Here is a 19735-nt window from a genome sequence, read left to right as displayed (position 1 = left end):
GTGCTTAATTACAAACAAACAACATTAACAACTTCCAATTAGCAACAGCTGCTGTGACAGTTTTCATTTGTTTTGTTTTTTTGTATTCTTGGAGTATACTAGTTTATGACATAATTATGCAAGAAGTCGACAAACAGTTTGAACAATATAATACTACTTTCTTCAAATCAGTCCAATAATTAGTAGTTGAACAATATAATACTACTTTCTTCAAATCAGTCCAATAATTAGTAGTTGAACAATATAATACTACTTTCTTCAAATCAGTCCAATAATTAGTAGTTGAACAATATAATACTACTTTCTTCAAATCAGTCCAATAATTAGTAGTTGAACAATATAATACTACTTTCTTCAAATCAGTCCAATAATTAGTAGTTGAACAATATAATACTACTTTCTTCAAATCAGTCCAATAATTAGTAGTTGAACAATATAATACTACTTTCTTCAAATCAGTCCAATAATTAGTAGTTGAACAATATAATACTACTTTCTTCAAATCAGTCCAATAATTAGTAGATGAAATTGAATCCTGAATTGTACTATGGAAGAAGTATTGTTTACTGAATTATAAACAAGACTTGACTGCTGTAACTGGGGAAGAGAAACAATAGGCCCTCCACCCAAAAAGTTCAAATATCAATTAATTTAGTGTAATTGTTGCTCTTAAGTAAAAAACAAGAAAAAAACACTCGTGAACGATATAATATTATATTGACCTGAACTAATATTGCTACGCTTTCATAAGCTTAGGTTGTTTTTAGCGCAAAAACACACCTTGTCCGCCACGGGAATCAAATCCTGAATTCTCGCACTTTAACCCTCAAACTTACTGTTCAGCTGACAAGGAGCGCCTGAATTGTAGTTTATTATAAACTACATTGACTCGTATTTGTTTCTAGTTGATCGAAACACGGTTTGTAGCATTATTAGTTCCCAGACTTACCGCTGTGCCACTGGGGGCCTCATAATGTAAACGTTTAGAATACTTGGGGAATTTATTTGTTAAGTAGTTACCATGGAAATATCTTCTTTTTTTTTCACAATTCTTTCTTAACCACACCACACTAAACCTTACGCGATCTGTTAAATAACTCTCCAGTGACGACAATGAAATCCGTATTTATAAAAAATCCTCTTCCAGCTAGTCAGTGGGGTCGTATGTATGTTGGTGATTAGTTTACAAACCGTGCGATAATTATGTTACTTCCTTTATTTTACTGTTCTCGATGAGAGAATCAGATTACGTGAAACTTAAGCCACAGTGTATAGTTGTATTTTGATGAAAATGTTTGTTGTTGTATGTTCCAGTTTGTCAACGTAGAGATGAATAAGGAATTAAGTTATTACATTCTCTTTCAAACCGAAATAACGTATAAGAACACTTGTCCTTCCAATTAGGCTTAGCACTCGGGTTTTCTTTGCTTTGTATTTACATCTGATATATATATTGCGAACTGTGGTGTCTGTCCGAGCGTTCGTCTCTCTCCTGTTTGAAAAGATGCGCACGCAAGCAAAGCTCAACATTCACTTTTGAAATGATGAAAGAACAGGTATGAATAATGTTGGTGCCAAATTTTATTTCTCAAGCAGGATATTCTACACTACATTGTTAGGAATTAATCACACTAGCATTCACATTTCTGACGTAACTTAAAGAATAAAAATGTAGATTTACCGTATATTATTGTTGAGCGGCTCTTAGCATGACTGAAATGCTCAACAATGACTTTTCGCGGTGGGCGGTATAAGTAGCTCAGAGATTTGGCTCTGGGTCAAACACAGTTAACCTTGTTTAAAGTCTATGAAATAATTTAAACTGATAGATTAATTTAAACATTTCCGGTCACTGGGGACGGGTGCTTTTGCTTGTAGATTATAATACGAAACATATTAACCTACACTAAATAACGTAGCCCATTCTGTGGTTAAGAGACATATCAGCTCCCGCCAGCCCTTACGGCTTGGTCGAAACTTAAGTTTTCAGATGGAATTGGCTTTGGTCTACAGTAGGAACTAAAATTCTTTTTACTACGTTCTCTTTCCTTTTCTAGAGGGTCTTTGGGCAACAAAAACGATTTTACAGCTCACAATATTTCCGTGATAGTAAATAGTAAAAGAGTTTTTTTGTTATTTTGACTAATGTGTACGCCGCTCGCCCCAGTGGCTCAGAAGCAGGTCTCCAGTCTTACAACGCTAAAAATTGGGTTTCGATGTGGTGGGCACATCACAGATAACACATTGAGCTTAACAACAACCAATCATAAAGTGTATAACTTAAACAAATGTTAATAGTGATATCACCAATCTTTCCATTCGATTTCTGATGTATATCCATACTTTTGTTTTGTTATTACAGGGTCCACTGATAGCAGCAGCTTTTACAAATGGCTACCATTGAGTTAGAGCAATAAGGGGCCCGCAGCCAAGTGGTCTGGTAAGGTAAAGTCTTAAAAAAATATCTCTAAAACAAATTTATCATAAGTTGGAAATAATTCTATCCTATAAACGACTCCTTATTTTCTCGCGTATTTAAATATATAATCAAAAATCTTTTATAGCAACGAATGATTATCTATACAAACGTGGAGAATCAGATGACGAAACATTTCCAAAAAGTTTAAAAAACAAGTAAAAGAAAACAATAGCCAAATCATCTAGTATTATTTTGCTATCCATCTATAACCCTAGGTGCACGGGTTGATTAGAAGAACCAGAAAACGGGGATGGAGCTGATGGAAGACGGATACAGTAGGAAGAACGAGCAAACTTATTATTTTGCCATGAAAAAGGGCCGCGATTCAGTGGCGTGTGATAAATATAATGTTGAATATTAACAACCTTACCGAGGCAAACAGTGATGACATGTTGGAAACTCAACTTATGTTAGATGTTTGGAGTTATGATGAATATTAAAATGTTTTATTTTATATAAAATAATTTCAAAACAAGCTCACTGATTGATTCAATGTAGTTGTAAAACGTTACTCTACCCCCATTGCCTGATTAGAGAATTTTAAGGACTCGTGGAATGTGGAAATTGGCCCTCCTCCCCCAGCCTTTCCTCTTAGACTAAACAGAGTGTAAATATCAGAACATCTCCCTATATTATAACAAAAAACTTAAACCTTTCTCTGCAGAGAACATACGAGCACCACTGACAATGAAAATATTTAGTTTATTAATTATAAAAAGCCACTGAAGTAATAAGTAGGCTTAGGAATCATTGCGGACACCGTGTGAATGGGTGTAATATGCATTTGGAATATTTAACTTAATCGCACCCTTCAAATTCGTCGTTAAATATAAGTGCAGTCAAGAATTAAGTGGAGATACTAGGTGTCTTCATTTCCATCATTTGATAAAACACCTATATACATGACTGCAAATAAACGTGACGAAAGTTTATAAAACAGAACATAGGTTGTACGACACCTAATTAGTTTTTGAACGTCAATAGCAAATTTAACATCGAAATAATAGTAATAAAACTATGTCCAGAGAATTTGTTCGTAAATCCTTATGTTTTGTTTAATTCGCTATCAATAAATGTATTTTAAAGGATAAAATTACTGATTTTTCATTACCAGCATAATATATCATAATGATTTCCCATGTACGTTGGTTGTCGAAATCGTTTCCTGCAACAGATTTCAGAAGATATTTTTCGTGATTCGTGATTGGTTCATTGATGTCAGGTTCGGATAAAGCTATGTGCATTAGACTATTAAGGCAAAGTAGAACTACAAGTTTGAAGGAAAGCATTAGAATTGCTGTGGAATTGGAATCCATTGTGACTCAGGATGGTTGCTTAAAATGGCAAAGACATCAGGACATCTGACGTTCGGTACCTTCCGACTCTGAAGCTTACTTAAATAATCTATAAGGGTCAATAAAAAAAAAACTTTGCAACTTTCTAACAAGGAGAATTACCCAAAATTTAATGTGATGGAGAGTGGAATCAGTGATATTGTAGTACAAGAATACTAGGAACATTAAATATAAAAACCCAAGTTTTTGTTGTTGTAATCAACGAGCACATAATACGCGTGATCTAAATTCAAAAGGTCATCCCAGAAGCTTGTAAGAATACAGAGAAAGAAAGGGAGAAGCAGTGGTGGCAACAATGACGTGTAGCCAGCTTAATCTGGGATATATATATATATATATATACAAAAAGCTCATTGTTTAAGAAAACTTCTGGAGAATGAGAAGGACAATAGACGTGATAACGTGTCACATGGTTAGTAGTATTGGATCCATGGCCTCCAGTGTTTCTTCAGTTAGTAGTATTGGATCCATGGCCTCCAGTGTTTCTTCAGTTAGTAGTATTGGATCCATGGCCTCCAGTGTTTCTTCAGTTAGTAGTATTGGATCCATGGCCTCCAGTGTTTCTTCAGTTAGTAGTATTGGATCCATGGCCTCCAATATTTCTTCAGTTAGTAGTATTGGATCCATGGTCTCCAGTGTTTCTTCAGTTAGTAGTATTGGATCCATGGTATCCAGTGTTTCTTCAGTTAGTAGTATTGGATCCATGGTCTCCAGTGTTTCTTCAGTTAGTAGTATTGGATCCATGGTCTCCAGTGTTTCTTCAGTTAGTAGTATTGGATCCATGGACTTCCAGTGTTTCTTCAGTTAGTAGTATTGGATCCATGGCCTCCAGTGTTTCTTCAGTTAGTAGTATTGGATCCATGGCCTCCAGTGTTTCTTCAGTTAGTAGTATTGGATCCATGGCCTCCAGTGTTTCTTCAGACATAATCTCTAACAGCGAGCTATGCCATCAAAAATAAAACTGGAGGTTCAGCTGATGCACACAATAAAGGATAGTGAGATTTCAGTTAAGGGAAAGCTGAAAATCAGATAAAAAAATGCTTTTTGGAGATCGACTTCTAAGAGAAATTAACTTAAACAAGGAAGAAAGCCATGAAATTCAATAGCCCCGTACAGTCCATACAATGAGATATATTGGTATCAGTGGAGCTCACGTGATTATTCCCAGATCTTTTCGAACAGAAACTCTATCATCTCCATAACCTTTCAAAAGCTGAACAGAACACCAATCACAGGAATACTTTTAAGAGAAGATGTGAAGGCTTCCACTGAGTTGTCAAAAGCTGAACAGAACACCAATCACAGGAATACTTTTAAGAGAAGATGTGAAGGCTTCCACTGAGTTGTCAAAAGCTGAACAGAACACCAATCACAGGAATACTTTTAAGAGAGGATGTGAAGGATTTCACTGAGTTATCAAAAGCTGAACAGAACACCAATCACAGGAATACTTTTAAGAGAGGATGTGAAGGATTCCACTGAGTTGTCAAAAGCTGAACAGAACACCAATCACAGGAAGAGTTTTAAGAGATGGTGTGAAGGATTCTACACACCAATCACACGAAGAGTTTTAAAAGAGGGTGTGAAGGATTCCACTGAGTTGAATGTCAACAATCGCAGCAGAGGTGGTGCATCAACTTATGATTTGTTTCAGAATTGCGTGCAACTAATAGAAAAGGCAAGCAGTCAATAGCACCTACAAAAACTCTTCGGTTATTCTTGTTTAATGAATTGTGGAATTTGACTGTTACTCTTATAGCAATCCCTCCTCCCATCCGACCCTAAAGTGCAAAGCGCGTTTTTGCAACAACGGATTGCGAACAATGTATCCTTGGATTCACGGAACAACTTGCGATGTGAAGGAATAAATTGTTGGAACACCACCTAATTTTGCTCAAATCAAACAATGGAATTAAAATGTATATCATGGAAGTATTAAAGTCTTTAAGAACTTGGACATATGTTATACCAAGTCAGAAAGCTGAAACACTGGCATAAACGTTAATTCGTGAATTTATATCAAAATATGAAGAACCATTACGTGAAGATGAGTATAATAATCCTCTAAGGTATGCCACTGAAACTGTTCATGAGTTGGCAATTGAGAAACTGAAGTCAGCCGTTGACACTGTTCGCGAGTAAGCCACTGAGAAACTGAAGTCAGACAGTGACACAGTTTGTGAGTTGGTCATTGAGAAACTGAAGTCAGCCGTTGAAACTGTTCGTGAGTAAGCCACTGAGAAACTGAAGTCAGACAGTGACACAGTTTGTGAGTTGGCCATTGAGAAACTGAAGTCTGATAGTGACACAGTTTGTGAGTTGGTCATTGAGAAACTGAAGTCAGCCGTTGAAACTGTTCGTGAGTAAGCCACAGAGAAATTGAAGTCAGACAGTGACACAGTTTGTGAGTTGGTCATTGAGAAACTGAAGTCAGCCGTTGAAACTGTTCGTGAGTAAGCCACTGAGGAACTGAAGACAGACAGTGACACAGTTTGTGAGTTGGCCATTGAGAAACTGAAGTCAGACAGTGACACAGTTTGTGAGTTAGCCATTGAGAAACTGAAGTCAGCCAGTGACACTATTCACGAGTTAGCCAATGAGAAACTGAACTCAGCTGTTGACACTGTTCATGAGTAACCCATTAAGAAACTGAAGTCAACCAGTGACACTGTTCAAGAGTTGGCCTTTGAGAAACTGAAGTCAGCCAGTGACTCTGTTCATGAGTTGGCCATTGAAGTACTGAAGTCAGCCAATGACCAGAAAAAGAGTGCTATTCATGAGGAAAGTGATAACTTTTGGGTTAAAAGTTTGGCAGATTGGCATCTTTTGTTTCTGCTAAAGTAGGTTTGGTTTGGCTTCGTTTGAATTTTGCACAAAGCTACACGAGGGCTATCTGCGCTAGCCGTCCCTAATTTAGCAATGAAAGACTAGAGAGAAGGCAGCTAGTCATCACCACCCACCGCCAACTCCTGGGATACTCTTTTACCAACGAATAGTTGGATTAACTGCCACATTATAACGCCCCCACGGCTGAAAGGGCAAGTATGTTTGGTGGGACGGGGATTCGAACCCACAACCCTCAGATTGCGAGTCGAGCGCCCTAACCACTTGGCCATGCCGGACCTATTTTGGTGTTATTAAGCACAAAGCTATACAAAGGGCTATCTGTGCTCTGCCCAACACGGATATCTAAATCCCAGTTTATAGAAGTACAAGTCCGAAAACACACAACTGTGCTACAGGGGGGCGTTAAAGTAGAATGCTTTTCCAAAACAAGAATAGCGCTACATGAAATGAAAAAGTTTCAGAAAGAAAATTCTTCGAAAACCGATTATCACTTAAAAATAGAATCTTAGTGAATCGAGAGAGTATTCATAGTTTACTATTGTCTACATACTTTTATTTACAGTAATTAGGGTTACTGTTTTATCGTTTACTTCTTGATTAGTCTTAGAGTTTTGGTAGAACATTTAGTTCATTGTAAATAAATTAATTACGCAGTAGAGTGAGACAACAGAAACAAATTGAATTATGATTATTTAGAAATAAATATAAGCCAGTGATCAAATTGAAAGTTTGAAGAAACGCTGCAAGAAAACATACGTGATTATACTGATTAAATTTCTGTATCATATATAGATACTTTTCGTACCCACAATTCCATGAATATACGGAATTATCTATGGTATAAAATGCAATCTTCTAGCCCCCCCCCCCAGTAGCACAGCGGTATATCTGCGGACTTACAACGCTAGAATTCGGGTTTCGATACCCGTGGTGGGCAGAGCACAGATAGCCCATTGTGTAGCTTTGTGCTTAATTACAAAACAAACAAGCAATCTTCTATTTGTTTATATCGATGGTTCATGGATTTAAACACGGTATAGTCACAATTTCGTCAATGTTGACTCCAATACATTGGAGAAATAAAAATGCCAATACAAGTTAGTATTCAATAGAATAACACACACCCAAGACTCTGCGATACCGATCTATCTGCAGTAGTCCATCATGCCAGAGAATAAGACAATACAATAAATTGGAATAATACTGAAATAATGGGATATGAACCCCATACGAGAAAAAGAAAGATAAAAGAAGCCCACTACATCCACCTAACTGATAATACACTCAAACATAGGAGTCAGCTAAACCTATATACCCCTCCTGGACACTCAAACATAGGAGTCAGCTAAACCTAGATACCCCTCCTGGACACTCAAGCAACCTAGCATAGGAGTCAGCTAAATCTGGATACCCCTCTTGGACACTCAAACAACCTATCGTAGGAGTCAGCTAAACCTAGATACCCCTCTTGGACACTCAAACAACCTATCATAGGAGTCAGCTAAACCCTGATATCCCTCTTGGACACTCAAACAACCTATCATAGGAGTAAGCTAAACCTGTATACCCGTCTTGGAAACATTCAGATGGGAGATCCAAAACAAAACAAAACTCTGGTTCGAATCACGGCCATTACCAGCAGATTATCAAACATAATGTAGGATAACACTTGTTAATAAATCATAAAAACTATTTAATAATAGCTACTAACCCTAATTGTTATTAGTTTTATTTAACCAGTTAAGTTTTCATCCGTTTAAACAAAATACAAGGCATCAACCAGGTGCCATAACATAATATGTATATTCTGTTATTTAAAAAAACAAAAGTTATTAAATTCCATATACAGAAGCAGATAAATTGCCATCTCACAAGGAAATGGAAATATTACTGTGGATAAATGGAAAGGAAGTAGTTCTGTCATGGATTGAATACGTTTCTCTTATGGAATGGAAACATTCCCAGTGCCCCTGCTGCCGGAAATATTTCTGTAAAAGTACAGATTTATTTTTCGCAGTGAGGCGAGGGACTTCCTTTTTCATTTCCATATTTCTTCTTGTTTCTTTTTTTAATAACTCTTACTCTGATAATTACGTCGTATTTTATCAGAGGAACAGAAAAGTCATAACTAAATTAGAAAGGAGGAGGAACGCCGTTCCCTTATATTAAGACCCAGTTCTCTAGAAAGGAGGAGAACGCCGTTCCCTTATATTAAGACCCAGTTCTCTGGCGTTACTCCTCCTTTCTGTTCCCCTATATTAAGACCCAGTTCTCTAGAAAGTAGGAGTAACGCCGTTCCCTTATATTAAGACCCAGTTCCACGCCTGTAAATGACCTATTTTAATTCGTTGAAGAAGTAACATCGAATCATTGTGTACAACGTACTACACGTATGCGGTTACAGTTTAGTCATCTCAGGATCAGTGATGTACATTAGGAATCACTATTTCACCTCTCTATTCCAATAAGAAAATAATAGAAGGCAACATCAATCCCTCTGTTGTATACACGCAGAGGTATATGAAAATCAATTTGCTTTTTACCAATTTGTAAGTTAACAGGCAAAGTTCAATACATCACAACATCTCTCCATTAGAAACAACAACTATGTTGCGATAAGTTCTTGCCTGTTACAATAATCAGTATAACGAACTGTCCACCAAACACTGGATAAGATCACTCATTCTTGGTGCTATTTTTGTTTGTATTTATGCGTGTGTATGTGTGAAACTCGTGTTATTAGGGACCTCTTAACAACAAAAATCATCAAGCAACTTGATGTATAAATAATGTGGACCAGTGTATTTCAAAAGCGTTATTTCTAGGGTTCATAAATAACATAATATTGTTCAAAAAAGGTGTCACCGTTTTACATTGGCACAATACGTTTTCACCCAAAAAAAAAAACATTTTTGTTAAATATTTTTGAAATTTAAAAATCCTCTAACCATCTTTTGAGCTTGCTTGTGTAAATAAATATATATACCAATTAAGAAAAGTACTAGCACAGAATATCCACCCTAAAACCTGATTTCATGTTTAACCACGTAATATTTTGTTGTTGTTTTTTTTACTCATTTTTTTTAAAAAAAACTAACCTATTTAATATTTTTCACTATAGATTGACAGCTGAGTGAGAGCTCCTCCGGAACGCTTAGGATGACATGAGTAATCTTTGCTTTCCTGTTTCTTATGGATATATATGTAAAACCGTTGGATTGCATCTGCTTGTTGGTATTTTTTTATTATTTTTTATTATTATTATTGAAGGAACAGTGAACGGTGAAGGTTGTTTCGGTAAAAGACCTCTTCCGCTTCCAATCATAGGCCCCATGGGATCGGACGATGTTGTATTTTATGGTTTGGAAGGTTGAACAGGTGGGGGGAACAAATGTTGTTTTCGATTTTGTTTCCTTCCCTACACGGCTTTCTGATTGGAGCTGCCAGTTATGGACACAAAGATGACGACGTTCTTGTCTTTAATGGTTTGAAGTTGCAATGTCGTGGGTGACATGTGGATGCATTACCTTTTCAGTGCTGTGTAATTTAAATTGTATTGTTCAACTTGTCACATCGTAATACAGTGATAATATTGTTACTAATGTCGTCAAGTGCTGTAAGTTGAAAAAAAAATGTTCTCCTGTTTTGTGTTATTAATGCTGATGTTACGTGAAGTGAGTTTTATATTGTTACAGCAAGGCAGTTATATGGAATTGTGGTTTATAATCAAGTTTATTTACGACGTAGGTGTGTGTGTAAGTCTATTTTAATTTCACGGTTTACAAATTCAAATGTTTCTATTGGGTAACTTGTATAAGTACTGAAACTTGTTGGTTAAATTGTATGGTTTTGCATAAAAATAATACTGTGAGTTATATACGGAATCAACTACATACAATATCATGATTTACGTTTTTGATGTTAAGTGAAAATCGTTCAAAACAAGTGACCAAATGATTAATTATTCTTTCTCTTTCTGTATATAGATTCTAAATATCAACACCGTTTCTCACTAACATCTCTTACAACAGCAAGTACATACTTTAGATGTTTTAGTCGATATCTTCGTATGTTTTAAAATAAATGTTTTAAATTTTAATATTTCTTTAACATAAGTAAATAATGTTATACTTGTATAAAAAATTCGCAAAACTTGTATCAAACCTTTATCACATTCGTTAGTTAATTTTAAGCAGTTTAAGAAAAGGAATTTAATAAAATAGGAGCTGATATTTTTGAAACGGGTAAAGCCTTCCAAAGCCTGCCATTATATAAAGCTATTTATTCGCAAGCAATATTTTAAACAAATTGCTAAATTAAAAATTAAATACAGGAGTGGAGTGTGAACTCGAGTACATATAAAACAAATAATTAAGTTCTCTACAGTATGAAGCAATGCATTTAGCGGACCATTTCATTAGCCTTTTTAATGTAAAGTTTCACACTCAATTAGCGGTAAACTAGGCCTTAAAAGAAATTAGCATAGGTTTTCTATGTTGAAATTTTTAACTTTAGAGCTAAAAATATGAAAATTAAACTCACCAGTATGCAGAATTAGAAGTTTTTTTAATCGTAGAGCTTATATCAAAAGCTAGAATTCATCGATAAATTTACTTTTTATCACATGACATGCATTTATGTTAAATAGGCCTAAGCGTAACTGTTAAAAATGAAACGACCTTGACCGTCAACATTGTTTGTGTTGTAACTTTGATTTTTTTTCTTCAAATTTATTCTATGTACTGCATTATCCAAAGCAGATTTTAATTTCTTTAGAGATTGAGAAATAGCGAAATTTCATGGCTGCATCACCTAATTATACATATGTTTTAATTCAATTAGTTGATTTTATTAAACATCAGATACTTTTCATATTTACAAACAACGTCAAAATGTGACGTTATCATTGCACATGCGCACCAGTAGTCGACATAAAAACACAATTGGCTGTAGTTTCTGTAATGCTGTTTTACAAAACGTTAAGTGGACTCGTTATGAATACTCTGTCCAATATTTGTTGTGTAGAAAATTACAGTTATTTGCATCTGACATTGGCCATTCTGCTGCGTACCGAAGCTGCTACTAAATGAGGTATAAAAATATCCAACGGATAATATCCGTAGAGTGTGCATAACGTTAGTTTAATCGATCATGATTTTTGTTCTTGTTGTTTGTTATTTACCACAAAGCTGCATAATTGGATATCTACGCGGGAAATCGAACCCTGGATTTTAGCATTATATATATCTAGAAACTTACCGCTGACTCACTAAGGGACAATCGATCTTGCAATACTCCGAGTCAAATATAAAATTATAATTAGTTTTGGGAGAAAAACTGGTTAACGAATCAACTTGGAGAACTAAAAAAGTGAATATAATGCTCAAAGCATCTGACAAAAATAATTAAAAAAATGATTTGTAAATTTTGTGGAGACATTTGCCCTAAGCTCACTTAAATTACCCCACTGATACCAGTTCTTCTAAGTATATTTCGCTACTGAGAACTCAGTCTCCATAGGCCTGCTTGAGCACATATAGTAATACTGTTACTAACGCTTTAAAAGCCTTAGGATTTCATAAGCTTTTAATATTTCATTTTCGTATCGTATATAGGCAATTACTTTAAATGGCCGAAAGCTTATAATAGCACACTTGGTCCTAGGTTACATTTGAATTTTTATTTTAAATGAACAATATTTACATTTATAACAACTGTTAACGCCAGACTTAAAAAGCTCAATACTTTGTTAGAGAACACAACAGATACAATTTTAGAGCGTAATGGTAGTAAATCGGAAGGAATAAATGACGCGACGTAATATTAATACAACTTGGAAACAGAACATTTATTTGCACGTTTCGGACAGAGCGCCCTTCATCGGGTGCATTAGTCTCCAAAACCAGAATGAATTTTCAATGCAAAGAATCTAAAGTCACCTATGTAAACATAAAAGCAGCCGACACTGTGTAACTTCATGCTGGATTTTGAGAAGTCGACTTATATGGTTCTCCATTCCTTGCCGCTTACATCAACTTTCCTAATTGAAGCTCCAAACTTCCAATCCGTTTCCAAATTACATCATGCCAAGTGCGCCTCCTTCTCCAAATGTCGGTTTATTTCACAAACAGGGTCCACATTCCCACCCTGCATAGTAGAAGAGGCTATATGTTATGTTTTATTTGTGCCCCTTTTTCAAGTATAGTTTGACATCTTTCCCTCCAACAGTTGTTTCAAATGCTGGTTTTGCCATTCCTGCCCTTCGCTCTACCTCTTTTTCCACACTTACCACCACTAGTGATATTCGTTCCTAAATGAATAAACTCCTTTTCTTGTCCCATCTATTTAACCTTTTATTTTGACACATATTCTGGGAGCTTCCTTACATTGTCAACTTCTCACTGGCGGATTATAATGAGTGGATTAATAGTAGATGTGATTTATAACCGATTAACGTTAATCTTGCACTATTCGGATTGTATATACATTCACCTAGGCCGCCTACTAATAGGCATTATGAACATTATCACATGCAATGTGGTTGAAATATTATCTACTTCTAATTGTCCGTGTTTCAATAAATAAATAAATGCTAAGTCAATAATTTTAGTTATAGGATTTATTACTTTTTTCTTCCATTAAATTTGGTGATATGTAATAAAACGTAAAAGAAGTTCCTATTAAAAAGAAACACGATATCTCTAACGCTAACGTCTTGTAAAAACTGTATTCAGAACACTCACTTGTTATAGATGCGTAATGTACACGCTATTATTCACACCTTGTAAATTATATACATGGAACTGCTAATCAAATACTGAACTAGCAATAACGTGCCGCGCTTTCGACACTTCATTTCGACTGTGTTTGTGTCGTATCGTTATCTAATTCGTTATTGAAAGTCGTGTAAAATAATTATCAATACAATATACAAAACAGAGTCCAGTTATTCTGCGAGTCGAGAAAAACAAAACTACAACATCATCACCTGATACACGTGATCATCAGGTGATCTATTTCATCATTAAAGCAATAACGATACATTTAAGGTATTTAATTTTTCAGTAAATGATAATTGAATTTGTGTTGGCAATAACTGATATAAAATATCTGATAGATGTTTCTCTGATATTAAGCAATATTTAGTAAACAAAGAAAAGAAATCAGACACGAGGGTAGAGTTGTTTATGTATGATTACTTTTTGGGATATGAGTTTCACTTTATTATTAGTTTCAATACAACTTTTGAGTGTTTTATATATATATACCTATTTGTGTGTGTGAAACTATGCGGATACAAAAGGCCATTCAAAAAAGTTGATTTTGATAGCCTAATTATTACGCTTATTTCTCGGTGTTTAATATTTGATTATCGTTTAATCACTTTCTATAAAAATCACTAAGGATAACATTTTCCTTTTTGTTTCCCCTTTTCTTTTCATCCCACACGTGTAATTCACATATTTTCAACATTAATATTGTATATTCATTAGAGGAAGTATGACCTGTAGCGACATCTATCATGATCAGGTCAGTCGAGAGTACAGAGAGTAAGAAAACGTCAACGTATTGTTTTGTGTAAATGGTGTTATATATATATCTATCATTACTACACTCGTCAAAGTCTCTCTGGTTTCTTATATGTTCAAACTTATTGTGTTTCATGCTAAGGATATAACTTTTTTCAATGTTTGTATTTTAAACAAATAACGAATCTTTGGTGATTTGATATAGTAATTCTGATCACACGTCATGAATGTTATGAGCTGTGATTGGCAGTATTTGTAAATATAGATAGAATTCTCAATAATGAAGTATCACTCTAAGGATAATGATGCCTTACCCTCCCTTCAGAAAATATAGAAAACTCCCTGTTCAAAAGCAATAGCTATCTTCAGGACTCTGGATTTTTACTATAGTAACAAACCTCCGTCTGAGGCCTTGTAAATGATGTTTAACCATATTGTTTGGATACCTGACTTTAGGTATACCTGTACATCATCTGTTGTATTGATATATTATATGTGTACACATATATATCCACACAATGTACATGTCTGTAGCATGTGAATGCTTGTACATTCTGCTACGATATACCTGTTTCATATTCTATCTTATATATATAATGATAATTATGCATATTAATGTTACGTCAGGCTTGACGCAGTCTCCGTTTTAATGTGCGAATGCATTTTCCTCGTGGTGTCTATTCTATACTTGTAGCGACACCTAGCGTTGGGAAGTTATGCAGTTTTATGACTGACTGACCTCTGACGGTCACGTTTTTTAATAACGTTAGCGTCACTGTCACTGCATTATGTGGCAAAGACTACGTGCACTTTATGTATCTTAATGACGTGCAAAATAGGCTTAATGCAATTCGGATTAATACTGTTCTCGAATACAAGATTTCTTATTCTTCAGTGTGTTTTTTATGTGTTTGTGTGTTTCTTTTTTTTATTGTTTTTTCAGAATTAAGTCTCGAGGACAAAATTCATACAACTCAAGGTGTGCATCTATGTCTCATTACTTGTGTCCTAGATTTTATTAGTCAACTATAATATGTATTCTGCCTCGTTTACAATGCGATTGTTGTCTTACTAAAAGTTGGAAATAATATATAGAACCTGTACATATGATGTACTATATGAACAGCTAGTGCATACCTTGAGAGTTTGAAAGATGTTCTTCATTACGTAGGACGAGGGTGCTCCTCGTGCTTACTAGGATCTCAGAAGCCAGCTATACAGTGTATTCCGTTAAGAAGATTTTTGCTTGGTCTTAGCGATAAAAATCGGTATACGTCATTTAATTTATTTTCTCGGATTTTTATTCAGCTTATTGTGAACAAGAGGCTAATACTCTGTTTTATACTCCTTTTTTATATGAGTATTCTATAAATACAGGAATCATTTGTTTGATTTTTGAAAGACTGTGTATATGACTTGGAGTAAAATAATTTCAGACAAAAAAAACTTGTTTAAAAAGATTTGGGTACTGACGACTACTCAGGATATTTCGAAAAACATCATTCAATGCATGCGAGAGTTGAATTAATTGACTAATCAAAGAACAGAACGGTAAGAAAACTTTATTGTTGTTAGAAACAGAGACCACAAAGAGACTCTAGTTATTGTGTCTTTAAGGTTTTGTTCGAAGAACGTTCAGATTAATAAAGAATAAATTGTTTAACAAAACGATTTAATTTTATTCGCACTAAAAATATCACCCCTAAGCAGGAACATAGAGTTATGGAAGTGTAAAATGACTATATAAGTCACAAATTAATGCTGTTTCAAGTTACCCTCATTCTCAAACGAAATATGAAATACTGTAGGTGAGAATTTAACATATTAAATCCTGGACAACACACACAAGGCATTACAACGACTGAAATAAAACAGTTAACGCACTAGCCTGAAATCAATAGTTTCTACACGTGTATTTTACATCAATTATTTAGACAAACAGCAATAAAAGCAAGTCACACAGCCGGCAAAAACCCATACCATTCTTATTTGCATAATTGAAACATCTAGCGAAGAACGTTATTTGTTCATTTCGGTTTTAAACAACTTACATCTGTAGCGAATGAATGAGAGTCGAAGCTGAAAAAACTTCTTTTTTGTTTTAGACAAATTCTGTACAATATACAAGTTTTCCTATTTTCTTCATACACGCTTGTGAAATTCAGTCATTTTAAATTCACAAAAGATCAAATACATTATCAGTATAAAACATTCGTTAAGCGACAATGGTCTAGACTTTAGATTTTTTTTTATTGGTTAAGATATATTTATATATATTTTTACCCTGAAAATCTAAATTGTTTGTTTTTCAAAATTATAGCGTACTTATTACACTTACTTTATAGGTTGGTTTCAATTTTGAATGAAACTTCCGAACACGTTGAATATTTAAATAAAAATATAAGTTATATTTCCTAAGTTCGTTAAAGATTAATCATTTAATTGTTGGGTTCATATACGAAGGTTATTTTTTCAAACCTAATTAAAATGAAAAATTTCATGTTGAGTGAACTGACAGAAGAGTTTTGTTTTTATTTCATTCATTCAGTAAATCTGGGGTTCAGACAAAGTCCGCTGTTTTATTAAAAACAAAATTACTGATAGCTATTTTAGAATGGTACGTTGATGAAAAACGTGCTCGTCCTTTCAGCCGTGGGGGCGTTATAATGTGACGGTCAATCCCACTATTTGTTGGTAAAAGAGTAGCCCAAGAGTTGGCGGTGGGTGGCGATGACTAGCTGCCTTCCCTCTAGTCTTACACTGCTAAATTAGGGACGGCTAGCGCAGATAGCCCTCGTGTAGCTTTGCGTGAAATTCAAAACAAAACAAACAAACTAACTATAAAATTAAGTAAAGATTGCTGCTTCAATGAATCACGAGTATGAGTGTGTAAAATATATTACCTTTTTTCGAACTTTTTTTCAATTCGTAGTTCACTTGAGTAGTCACCAGGAGGTGTTAGTTAGGGAAACTTTGAAAATGTAATGCAATATTATTTGAAACAGATATTAAATGTTTTAAAGCACTATATTTTCGTAAATGAAGCAAACAAAAAAAAAACAGTATATATCCAGTGCGCAAATACACACACATATACCGATGTGTTCCTTGATTAGAAAAAAAAATTATCTGCATTGGCCACCATTCGATTTTTTTCTATTCTGCTCTATGGTGAGTTGTCGTCAGTATTCATAATTTTTGTAACAAACTGATTTTTAACAAAACTGTTATGTAAAAAAGGAAATAAAGAATGGTATAAGATTGTCATAAATACAATTTTTGTAATTTTGTTTGTTTGTTAGTAGGTTTTGTGAATTTATTTCTTTTGAACCAGTACTGGCTATGTATGTGTATTGTACAAAACGACTCCGATGTTAGTTCAATAACAATGTTTTATTTTCCTCAAAGATGAAGAATTCATTAGCTAGAAACGGAAGTGTCATTGTCAGCTATGTACCTAAGACAAAATAATTGTAAAGACACGTCTATTTTTTAACATAAACCGTGTAAACAGGTTAAGACTACTAGCTCTTTAAATGACAACGATTCGAGAATACTTTGATGTTCAACCATATTATCGGTGCTAGTTGGAGTAGAAGTTGGTGAACTTTAGCCTAGAAATTTCTTTAACCTTTATCTTGGATGGTTGTTTACGGGAAAAAAATAAATAAATCTGTTTCCTGGAGTTTCCTTTCTGGGAGCTGGAGACGTTACAATTTCTTGTAAAAAAGGAGAAGTCGCTCCTAATTTGAACTTATCAGTATCTTGTTGTCCTGTATACACTGAAAAATGCATTACTGTATAGTCTCAGCCCTCTGCTCAGTGAAATGAAATCGTTTAAATAAAAGCTGTAACAGGGTTTACGTTCTTGGAGTAGAGTTTGGCTTTCTTCAGGGCTCAACACAGTCTCAGTACTGAAACATCCAAAATATCTCCTGCAAAGTAGACTTAGGTTTTAGTTACTTGTGATAAACCAAAGAATGAATCTACTACTATTACAGTTCCAGCACATATATAATACTTAATCCCGCGCTGTCAACTACGCAACTACCAGAATTCGCTATCTTGGACCCATCAACGTGAACTATGAGAGAAACCAATTGTCTGTTGTTTACGTATTGCTCTCAAATATAGAATACTAAAATTATCAAATAATTTCAAGAACATTCTGATCTCACAATAACGAATCTAACTTGTACCTCCCACGGAGATTATCTTTCTCGTGATACACGATTCTCGTGTTTGAGATACACGATTACTTACTTAGTGTTTGTACCTAAGCCTTTATTACCCCTCTCTGGGGCCGTCATCAACAACCCTCGGGTTTCCTCTCGTACAGCAAAATCTCTCTCAGACTAGCGGATGGTAAGGCTACTGCTGGGCTGGTTTGATCAATGTTTTTAATAACTAAATTGTCACTTTAAAGCCTTACTTTTCGTGTCTTTATAAAATGTTACTTGTTTTAACTCTATTTTTTCAAAGGCTCTTTAGCTTTGAAATTCCTCCTAATCTAACTTTCGCATTACAAAGATTACTTTAAGACCCCTGGATTATCCTTTTTTTTTGTCTAAAACACTACATTTAAGACCCAAGGAAATAAGAATATATTTACAATATTATAGCAATACAGTCTGTTTTATACCACGAATAAGTTCAATAACACATAGGACTCATTTTTAAAGTAATCCCTGTCCAGCCACTTTTGTTTTTCTGAGCAAGTGGAAACCTTAACCCTTAGCTACAGTTAGAAAACCAATACGTGTGTCAGCCTGAGCTACAAAGTAAGATGATGATTTACAGAAATCCCAAATCCATTTCAACACACACAATTTATAATGCAAGCTAAACAAAAATTAAAAGTACTACTGTCCGTAAAATTCCACCTGTTTCTGCAACAAGTCAATAATCCGGAAAAGACTATTATACAAATACTAAAGAAGCATTTAAAATTCAGAAAACGTGATATTTCCATAAGCTGAAAAAATCTACAGATATACAACGCTAGCCATCCTATCAACGTTAAGAAAATCTCAGAAAAGTCCTCAATAACTAACCAACTTATGTTGATGTTCATCATAGATTATTCCAGTGAATCGAATGGTCTCTGAATATTATTTTGCTGAAGTGTTAACGTATACTGATGTTTTTAACACGCTGGACTAAACACTAATATATACTCAAAAAATGCATATATTATATTACTTTTATTTTCATTATTTCAGCGTTTGACATTTTATAGGCTTAAAAAACTTTATTGTGTATTCATAGTAAATTCTCTACGCAGAAGCCAGAAAAAATATTCAACGGAATTACATTAGAGTTGTCAAGCAGAAATCACATTATCGATTTTCGAAATTTGGTTTTATATCTACAGCTGAAAATACTGCACTGGTGAAACCTAAATAATTAAATTCAAACTGACTGATAAAGCTTAAATTTTTAGTGAACCTGACAACACACTGGCTACACGTCATGCAAGAGTAAGCTAAAATCATTCACGCATTGTTACACATCATAAAACTGTA

The 19735-nt window shown here is 34.5% G+C and overlaps 1 protein-coding gene across 1 annotated transcript in view; it reads left to right on the top strand.

The window, feature by feature from the left end:
* LOC106467370 (RNA-binding protein Musashi homolog Rbp6-like) overlaps window positions 1–15950 on the top strand; it is a gene marked incomplete at its 5' end in the record, with an annotated part of 33835 nt that extends 17885 nt beyond the window's left edge. The window contains 2 exons of the mRNA XM_022395536.1: window positions 2363–2440; window positions 9803–15950. Coding sequence (XP_022251244.1) covers window positions 2363–2404 — 42 coding nt within the window. The remainder of the gene's footprint in view (window positions 1–2362; window positions 2441–9802) is intronic.
* Window positions 15951–19735: the final 3785 nt, after the last annotated feature.

Source organism: Limulus polyphemus, unplaced genomic scaffold (assembly GCF_000517525.1).
Source record: "Limulus polyphemus unplaced genomic scaffold, Limulus_polyphemus-2.1.2 Scaffold2588, whole genome shotgun sequence".
NCBI classification, from domain to species: Eukaryota; Metazoa; Arthropoda; class Merostomata; order Xiphosura; family Limulidae; genus Limulus; species Limulus polyphemus.
Note: the sequence above shows the minus strand (reverse complement) of the source record. Positions and strands in the feature narration are given on the sequence as shown.